Source organism: Abramis brama (assembly GCF_963993115.1).
Source record: "Abramis brama genome assembly, chromosome: 13".
NCBI classification, from domain to species: Eukaryota; Metazoa; Chordata; class Actinopteri; order Cypriniformes; family Leuciscidae; genus Abramis; species Abramis brama.
In genome coordinates, this window is record NC_139975.1 from 18,245,408 (window position 1) to 18,255,162 (window position 9,755).

A 9,755-nucleotide genomic window follows, 5' to 3' on the forward strand; every position below is an offset into this window, starting at 1 on the left:
ATTGAAGCGACTCTTTGCGTCATGAGCCGTAGCCAATCAGAGACGCCTGTTGGTGTTACAGAGAAACAACTGCGGAAAGTTGGGCACTGGAGAGATAGCAGACACACGACAACAAGAAACAAACGAAGTCAGACATCGTTGCAAAAGTTGGCAAGGGATCATGAAGGAGGACAAGGAAAACACGCGTCCCAGAGAAAGGAAAGTGGAAATAAAATGTGATGAAAACGACAAACCAGAGAAGCCAAATAAAGAGAAGAAGGAAGCTATGACAAAGGTAACGTTAGTTAGTTAGCAGGCTAGCTGGCTACATTCCTGCTACAAATAGCCTACGAACAAAGCAGCTAACTTAGGCGCTTTCATTTGAAATACTATAAATGATTGTATGTGACTGTATTTCTATTAGCCGAATATGTTTACATATTAGGCGCTGTTTGATTTAAACATTGCAGATGAAAATGCTTGCTTGAACAGTCTAGTTAGCAAATCCTCCTGTCAAAGTTTCCCATCACTGCGGGGATTTGGCCAAAACAGTAATAGAGAAGAATCATATATACAGTGGCATGTAAAGTAAGATAGACATTATTTTATTCCATTATTCCAACATGTTATGTTAACAACTTATGTGTCGTATGGGTTCTACAGTATATACAAATATATGAATTGAACATATGCAAGTAATTTATATTTATATATATATATATATATATATATACATATATACATTTTACCATTATTTTAGATTGTGATCCGACGTCTGCCTCCAAGTTTAACTAAAGAAGACTTAGAGGAACAACTGCAGCCTCTTCCAGAGCTAGATTACCTGGAGTTTTTCTCAAGTGATACTAGGTTTGTATGTGCTGTATTTCATAAAAGAAAGCATAAAAGTGACACAAATAAAAGGTATTGTATGGCTGATCAAGGTGTTTGTTTATCTGCAGTCTTTTCCCTCATCTGTTTGCAAGAGCATATCTGAATTTCAAAAATCAAGATGACGTACTTCTCTTCAGAGACCGTTTTGATGGCTACGTCTTCATTGATAATCGAGGTTTGGCTTTTATGTCATTATTATTTCCAGCATTCACTATTTACTCACTAATCAGTTGTTTTAGGAATCAAACTTTTGCAACATTTTACGTTAAATGTAAAGATTTCCAATAATTCATTATTATTATTATTGTTATAGATTTGTATGCCTCAGACTGAGATTTTCTCTATACTGGTGAACTTCTCCTACAGTAAAAACTTTTTTTTTTTTCTTTTTTTTTGTGTTGTTGTCATTTTGCATGTTATAGGACAAGAATATCCTGCCATTGTTGAGTTTGCACCATTCCAGAAAGTTGCTAAGAAAAGAAGCAAGAAGAAGGATGCCAAAAGTGGAACAATTGAAGATGGTAATCATTGCAAACAAAAGTTAACACAGGAAGATGTTAGTCACCATGAAATCAAATTTGACAATTCTTTTTTTTTTTTTAATGGTATATTGCTGTGTTTATAACTTTATAAATGATCTGTCCGTCTACATCTTTTTTAATCGATGTGCCCTCGTAATATTTTTTGAAATGCATTCAAGTCCCCTCCCCTCACAGTGACACCTCTTTTCTTCTCTGATGACTTGGGCACTGGTGCAAGGGCTGGGCAATAACCCCTCCCCTCCAGCAACCTGTCAATCACAAGATCGCAGCAATTCACAAACAACAATGATCCAATCAATATCCCGATGGACATAATCAATGTCTGCACTACCGTCTGGTTTCACAGACAGGGCTTAGATTAAGCCAGGATTATTCCTTATTTCGATTAGGATATTTAAGTAGCTTTTATAAACGTGCCTTAGAAAAAAAAAACATTACTGGTGTATATCTTGAGACAAAACAATGGCATTGACATATTTTAAGATTTGCAAGTTGCTTTCAGTTTAAACAGCTCAAAGATGCATTTTAGTCTGGGACTAGATTTAAGCCTTGTCTGTGAAACCGAGGGTAAAAACATTTTCTCATTTGAGATTTATATCCAAATGAAGCGGTAGGGGAGAAAAGATGATCAGAATTTCAGATTCATGCTGATTCATACCTGTTTCTTATTAGATGCTGATTACAAAAAGTTTTTGGAGTTCTACAATGGTGATGAGGAGAAATTTCCTTCCAATCCTGAGACCTTACTTGAGGAAATAGAGGCCAGGACAAAAGAACTCAGTGGTGAGTTTCAGCACAAAAGTATGGAAACTTGTAAAATAGGTAGTTGGTGATTGCAAAATTCTTGGTGATCTCAGAATTCAGACTTTTTTTCTCGCAATTACAAGTGTACATCTGAGAAAAAAGTCAGAATTGTGAGATATTAACTCGCAATTGCGAGTTATAAAGTCATATAAAGGCCAATTCACACCGCACAGACAAACAAGTCTGCAGTTGGATTTAGAATGAAAAATAGCTGTCATGTTCACACTGCCTCAACAGACACCAACAAACACTGATTGAACATGTTCATTCGGGTGAAAACAAACCCCAACCAATGCCAACAGACGCAGATAGGGGTAACGTGTTTGTTGGCATTTGTCTGTGCGGTGTGAATTGGCTTTAACTCGCAATTTTATATAACTCGCATTGATAAAAAAATTTAAAAGTCAGAATTACAAGATGTACATCACAATTGCGGGGAAAAAAGTAGCAATTGTGAGATAAAGAGTCGCAATTACCTTTTGTATTGAAACAAGCTTCCATTCTTAAACCAAAACATCTTGATATAGTTTTCACTCTTCATTTGAAATAATCTTTTAAAATATTCTTTCCCCAGCTAAAAAAACGACACCTCTCTTGGACTTCCTTAAGAATAAACAGGTAAAGTGAGGGTGTAATATTTACTGATGTAATTGCATACTTCATCAGCCTTTCACCAGATAATTTGGTTTCCAAACATATAATATGCCATACTGTATGTGTAGTGTGTTTATGCACTCTCATCCTGTCTTTCACAGAGGATTAGAGAAGAGAAGAAAGAAGAGAGGAGACGGAGAGAGCTAGAACGCAAACGCTTGCGAGATGAAGAACGGCGTAAGTGGAGAGAGGAGGACAGAAGAAAAAGAAAAGAGGCTGAGAAATTGAAAAAGGGAGAAAAGGCATCGGATAAGGATAAGGACCAACCTAAAGATGAACAACCAAAAATCAAGGTATGTAAATATTATTGACTACCTTGATTAATTTCTATAGTTTTATTACTAAAAGAACACACTTTATGCACAAAATATTGATTATTCAGCATCATTACTCCAGTCTTCAGTGTCACATGATCCTTCAGAAATCATTCTAATATCCTGATTCACTGCTCAAGAAACTTTTCTGATTATCAATGTTGAAAAATGTGTGCTGCTTAATATTTTCGTGGAAACCATAATGAATTAAAAGTTAAAAACAGCATTTATTTCAAATAGAAATATTTTGTAAGATTATAGATGTCTTCATTGTCACTTTTGATTAGTTGTATGCATACTTGCTGAATAAAAGTATTAATTTCCTTAAAAAAAAGTCTTGCTGACCTCAACTTTTGAACAGTAATATAAGGTCCTGTTTTTTTATCCTTTAGCTCTTAAGAAAACCAGAGAAAGCAGAAAGCGGTGATGCTGAGAAGCTAAAAGACAAGCCTAAGAAACTAGACCGAGAGAAACAGAAGGAAGATCGACCTTCTGGAGGAGGAGAGATGAAGAAGCGACAGAATGGTGAACACAGAGAGGAGAAGGGGGGCAAGTAAGTTTGGTTGCACTAGATGAAAAACATTCCCAGCCTTACTCAACCCATCTTTGACTTTCCAAGTCTTCTTCTCTTATTTTCATATCACTATGTCAATATGCAGATCAGAGGATAGTGGGCATAAAGATTACAGAGATCGTGATGGAGACAGAGAGAGAGACCGGGACAGAGACAGAGAGCGAAGACAAAAAGAAAAAGAACGTATGAGAAGGCAGGATGAGGAACGAAGGAGGAGAAGGGAACGTCAGGACGGAGAAAACACCTACAAAAAGAGAGAGGAGGAAGGGAAGAAGGACAAGGAGCGTGTTTGGGAGAAAAGAAAGCATGACAACACTGGAGAGTCCTCAGTTAATACTCATCCTGAAAAGCCATCAAAGGACAACAAAAAGGAAGACAGTGCCAGAAAGGATCGTCTGAGAAATAAGGTACTTGCTCTTTTTTGATCCTTTATCACTGATTTAATTTACATATGGTTAATGGCTTATTTTACATTTCTGACTTAGGATCGGCCTGCGATTCAGCTGTACCAGCCTGGGGCGAGGACCCGTACCCGAGGAGGAGGAGGAGGGGGTGAAGATGGACAGGCAGGGGACAGGAGGGCTGAGCGGGAGTCCAAGAATAGCCAAGAGAAAGCTGCCGAGTGAGGAAGCAGCTATGCTAGGATGAAATGATGTCTCAAGAGAGGAGGGTATCTGTTCTAGTCAGGACAAACACCTCAAAAACATGGTGCTGCCAGCAAATGAAATCCCCACACATAAAATAAAATAAAAACTCACTGACACGGGAGAACATACCTGTTGCCCTCCAGTGCCTGAATGAGCCCTGAATGAGTTCCTGTTCATGAGCAAGGCAAGTCCTAACCGACGGTTAGATTTGAGAAACGGGGCATAACCACGAGAGAAGTGATTGGACCATGATAACTTAAAGTGGCCTTACTTTTGGTACACAGTCAAACTTGTTTTACTTCACCTGCTTTTCTGTTTCATAGTTAATAAAACTAAGTTAATAATCCGCTTTAGAAAGATCTTTCACGCCTTACCTGAACCCTTCTATCTGGTATCATACAGTGCATTTCACTTCAGACAATCAGTAATTCATTTGTGTTCTATGAGCATGGATGTAGCCTGCAGCCATTTCTGTTCTGATCTGGGATTGGTCAGGTGGAAAAAGCCATGCTTTATGATGCTGATGCCTTGATCACTGTTAGTTCTTTTCTGCAAGTCGATTAAATTATATGCAAAAACAGATGTGGCCTTTTATAGTTTTGGAATTGAAGCATATCCTACCACTCTGCATCCTCTGGTTAGGAAATGGTCACATGTGCTGTCATCCAATTGTACGTTTCATTGTAACCAATCCTTAACTCGAAACAGCTTGTTTTTCTTTTATAGTTGCAGCTTTGTCAAAATGTGTAGAGAAATCCAAAAAGACAATAAATGAACAACCAATGTGTTACTTCAAGTGTTTCGTGTTATTTGTATATTACATTTGTTTGGTAAAAACAAATTATTCCATGAAATAGGTGCCTTTTTTATTTCAATTTTTTTTTTTTTTAAAGTACATTTCTTAAAGATTGTCTCAAAGATGTCTTTGAGTGTTATTTACAATTACATCATCTTAAACTAAATGTATAATTTAATATTTAGGGTGAAATATAGCTAATCATTTAAAGTTGAAATGCCTAGTGCTTGATTGCTGATTATTATACATGATTAAGTTTCAGTTATTTGTTGTTTACTGCACAAAATCACGTTACCAAGGTTGACAGAAGCTTAACAACAGCGCTTTTTTTGAAGCGACTCATAGGAATCTTTATATTTTTTAATGAAGTATAAAAGAAAATGGCGTTAATAACATATGTGTTGGTGTCAGTTTTTCCATTGTTAATATTGTTTGTTTGCACATAATAAGGGAGTGAAAAATGCATATTTTTCATGGAATGAGCCAGAGGTTTTACAGTTTTAAAGAGTCATGCATTGGCTGGATGGAGAATAGCATATACAGCTGCTATTTTTCAAAAGGCGAAACATCGAGTTAATATTGGGAAATGTCAGCATTACGCAGTAGCTTGTGCGCCGTGGAGCCACTGGGCGGCGCTGTGGTGTGAAGGAGATGCTCTGTTCATGACTCGGATATACAGCGCTTGTGTTTCCCATGGTTCCTTCTCTTCGACTGCCGCCATAGTGGTGAACGGATAGCAGTCTCTGAAATGGTAAGTGAGAATCATAAAACATCGTCCAACAAGTAATTGTTTTCCTGCACATCTCTTCATTTTTCTGTGAAAGATGAAGTTCTTAGTTGGTGGTGTTTAATATTAAACAGATTACTGTTCGATCAACAATGAAATCTCTCACCGACGATGTTTTGTGGGATGACTAACTTAAGCCACCGCAGATTGCCTAACCATGTGTGCTTCACATTTGTATTTCAGGCGTCACACAAGACCTTCAGAATCAAACGCTTCCTCGCCAAGAAGCAGAAACAGAACAGGCCGATTCCACAGTGGATTAGGATGAAAACTGGCAACAAGATCCGGTATGTTGACATGGTTGTGCTGTAGGATTTATTTGCCGCTGCTAAACTACACCCGCAACTACAGTCTCAAAGTGCTAGTAGCCCTTTGGTTTTCTTGTCCTGTAGTTTATAGTCGCCAAACGAAAGCAGGACGCAATTACAGTGCTCAATTTTGTGGGAGTACTGCCATTATCCTGCTGAGAGCATCATCTGCAGTAGAGTCATGAGTACTGTCATCTCCCATATGACGTGTGAATGCTTTGTTGTGGAGACATTTCATAGGATTATTTAAAAAAAAATTAAAGTTAAAAGATGAATGTCCTCATTAGAAATGTATATGCATATCAAGCAACTTTGGCTTGCTTGTTATCAGTACTTTTGTTGCTGCTATAATGTTAACAATGCATTTAAGTGATACAGGTAGTGACTTAATTTTGTGACCGTTTAAACTTACATTTGCTTGGTTCGTTAAGTTTGCTACTCTTTATGCTTTAAAACGTCTTATTAGTGGTTTTCTGAGCCACACAATTCTTAGTTTTAGAGCAGTGCAGTTTACTAGAAAAACCTTAGGATTCTAGTGTAATTCATTTTAATGGCTGCAATCCTGTGTGATGCTTTACATTTGCTAATCTTTTTGCAGATACAACTCCAAGAGGAGACACTGGAGAAGGACCAAGCTGGGCTTGTAAACAAGCTTTACTTCAGCATCCCCCTCCATCTGTTCTTTGCCAGGACCACCAACTCATCCAGAGCTGGAGAGATGCCATGCTATCTGAAACAACAGTCTCTTTTGTACAGATGTTCTGGTTATGTCCTTCCTAAATAAAAAGATTTGTCATCGAATCAGAATTATGTGGATCCTTCTGTTTTTTGAAAAAGCAAAATGCCAGAGTCAAAAGTTTTCCAATTGTTGGTTCTGTAAAAGGTTGTTGTCTTGCACAAGAATCAAGTTTTATGCTAATTAACACTTTTCATTGTCTTTCTCTGAGCATTTAGGCTCAATCTTAAGGATAAACCTTATTTATAAAAAAAGTCTCGAAGTTCCTTGCAATTTGGTTTATTAAAAATATTAAAATTAATCAATACACAACACTTGTCAGGTTAAAGGAATAGTTCACTTTAAAATGAAAATTCTGTCATATACTCACCCTCATGTTGTTTCAAACCTGTATGAATTTATTTCTTCTGCTGAACAGAAAGGAAGATATTTAGAAGAATGTCAGTAACCAGACAGTTTCTGGGTCCCATTGACTTCCATAGTATATATTTTTTCTACTATGGAAGTCAATGGGACCCAGAAACTGTCTGGTTACTGACATTCTTCTAAATATCTTCCTTTCTGTTCAGCAGAAGAAAGAAATTCATACAGGTTTGAAACAACATGAGGGTGAGTAAATGATGACAATTTTCATTTTAAAGTGAACTATTCCTTTAAGTAGTTGTCATATTACCATACAAATCTTGTTACTAATAAAAACATTTGGTGTTTAACAGTAATGACCTGACAAACATGCTTTTGGCTTTAGTCTCAGATCTTTTCAAGTAGACCAACGTTATACAACAGCCTCCTAAATGATGTGAACCGCTGGCGTACAATTCCTCCTGAGCCGTCCACCTCGACTCCATTTTCTTGAGCATGTTCTTCAACTGCTTGTGCTTGACTTGCACTGTTATTCACATTCAAAAACCAGAAGTATTCATCATCACAGGCTCCCAGAAGCTCCTTTATTTCATTTGGTGTGTTGTCTTTAAGATACTGCCATGCTCTTTTCCCATTGTAGTCCATGATGTCTACATCGGCACTGAACGCACCAACCAAAATCTTCATAACCATGTACTGGCCATGCATGGCAGCCAAGTGGAGAGGCGTCAGACCTCCACTGCCTCTCAAATTCACGTTCACTGACAGCCCCTCTTTTTCAGCATGCCTGAGAAGCTTAATCAGTGTCTCGTCCTTTCCATTTTTTGCCAACCAGTGGAGAGCTGTAAAACCACTAATAAAGTCTTTTCTGCTCAATAAACTGCGAAAGTTCTTTTCAGTCATTGTACTAATCATTCTGTGGGTGTAGCTATTCTTTTTGAAAGAAATTTTAAAGGGAATATTTTGGAATCTCATTTTTCCATTGATGGTAGATGGATTGTAACTGTGATAGAGTTTGATGATTTTTTGTTTATTCTAGGAAATGTGTATGATTACAATAATTCTGCTGCAAATAATGCCCTTTTGCAAGATTTATCAAATAAGATCTCACAGTTAAAAGGTAAATTCCCATCTGCTTTTTTGATTACGGGTGGTGATTTCAATGAGGCTCCTAACAATAATATGGACAGGTTTCCCTCTAGGACCACTGGTCATATTATTAACTCTGTTATTACTGACTTTTGCAATAATTTATCACTGTTGGATTCTTTTAGGTATATTCACCCTTCTTCAATTGATTGAAGAAGATACTTTTTTGAAGCGACTCATAGGAATCTTTATATTTTTAATGAAGTATAAAAGAAAAATGGCGTTAATAACATATACGTTTGTGTCAGTTTTTCCATTGTTAATATTATTGTTTGTTTGCACATAATAAGGGAGTGAAAATGCATATTTTTCATGGAATGAGCCAGAGGTTTTACAGTTTTAAAGAGTCATGCATTGGCTGGATGGAGAATAGCATATACAGCTGCTATTTTTCAAAAGGCGAAACATCAAGTTAATATTGGGAAATGTCAGCATTACGCAGTAGCTTGTGCGCCGTGGAGCCACTAGGCGGCGCTGTGGTGTGAAGGAGTAGCTCTTCATGACTCGGATATACAGCGCTTGTGTTTCCCATGGTTCCTTCAGAGCCCGTCTACGGAGAGCCTGCCCACTCCCTATTAAGCTCTATTGTACCGAATTTTGGTTGTAGTACCACCAGAGTTCCACTGGGGGCGATCGCCATGAGTGCAAAATGAATGGGAGTCTATGGGGCTAGACGGATAAATTTGTCTCTCTCACCCGATTGCCGTTGAGAAATCTCAGATTTGATTGTAGGTTTTGCAAGTTCAACATGGGTTTTAGGTCGAAAGTTGAATAAACGAGTACTTAAGTCCTTTTGATTTCTTACAGGTTGAGTTGTTGTTGCCCATAACACGCTAGCATTCTGCTAATGAACGCTGATTGGTCAGTGAAGGACTGATTACGACCAGAGATACCGCTTGATGGCATAGTGTCATCCGCAGCGGGACCAGAAACAAACAAAACAAAAACTCTTCTAGCACGTGTGTTTACCTGTGTCAGCTGTGTTGTCGATGCCTCGAGTGAAAAGAAAGTGCAGAGCGCGAAAGCACCAAAGTGACTGAAGGATTGCCGTAAAGCAGTATCTCTGGTCGTACGATGTGTATAACGTAAGTGACACTTTAAAATATTTTTTAAAGCAAATAAGTGACTCAAAAAAATCTAACACCCAGCAATGTGTAATTTATTTGCATCTCCTTTCGAATACAACATTCAAATTACTAGAAAAAAAATTA

The 9,755-nt window shown here is 37.6% G+C and overlaps 2 protein-coding genes across 2 annotated transcripts; both read left to right on the forward strand.

Moving 5' to 3' along the window:
- Positions 1-63: 63 nt before the first annotated feature.
- upf3b (UPF3B regulator of nonsense mediated mRNA decay) lies at positions 64-5,195 on the forward strand. The gene is made up of 10 exons (XM_084132789.1): positions 64-274; positions 740-846; positions 939-1,045; positions 1,293-1,391; positions 2,085-2,195; positions 2,791-2,834; positions 2,972-3,163; positions 3,577-3,737; positions 3,844-4,165; positions 4,244-5,195. Exons 1-10 carry the CDS (start codon positions 161-163, stop codon positions 4,382-4,384), a joined length of 1,398 nt encoding a protein of 465 aa, XP_083988915.1. The 5' UTR covers positions 64-160; the 3' UTR covers positions 4,385-5,195.
- A 653-nt stretch (positions 5,196-5,848) lies between these two features.
- Positions 5,849-7,103, forward strand: LOC311094679 (large ribosomal subunit protein eL39). Its single transcript, XM_084132790.1, has 3 exons — positions 5,849-5,952; positions 6,172-6,275; positions 6,895-7,103. The coding sequence occupies exons 1-3, from the start codon at positions 5,950-5,952 to the stop codon at positions 6,941-6,943; spliced, it is 156 nt and encodes a 51-aa protein (XP_083988916.1). The 5' UTR covers positions 5,849-5,949; the 3' UTR covers positions 6,944-7,103.
- Positions 7,104-9,755: the final 2,652 nt, after the last annotated feature.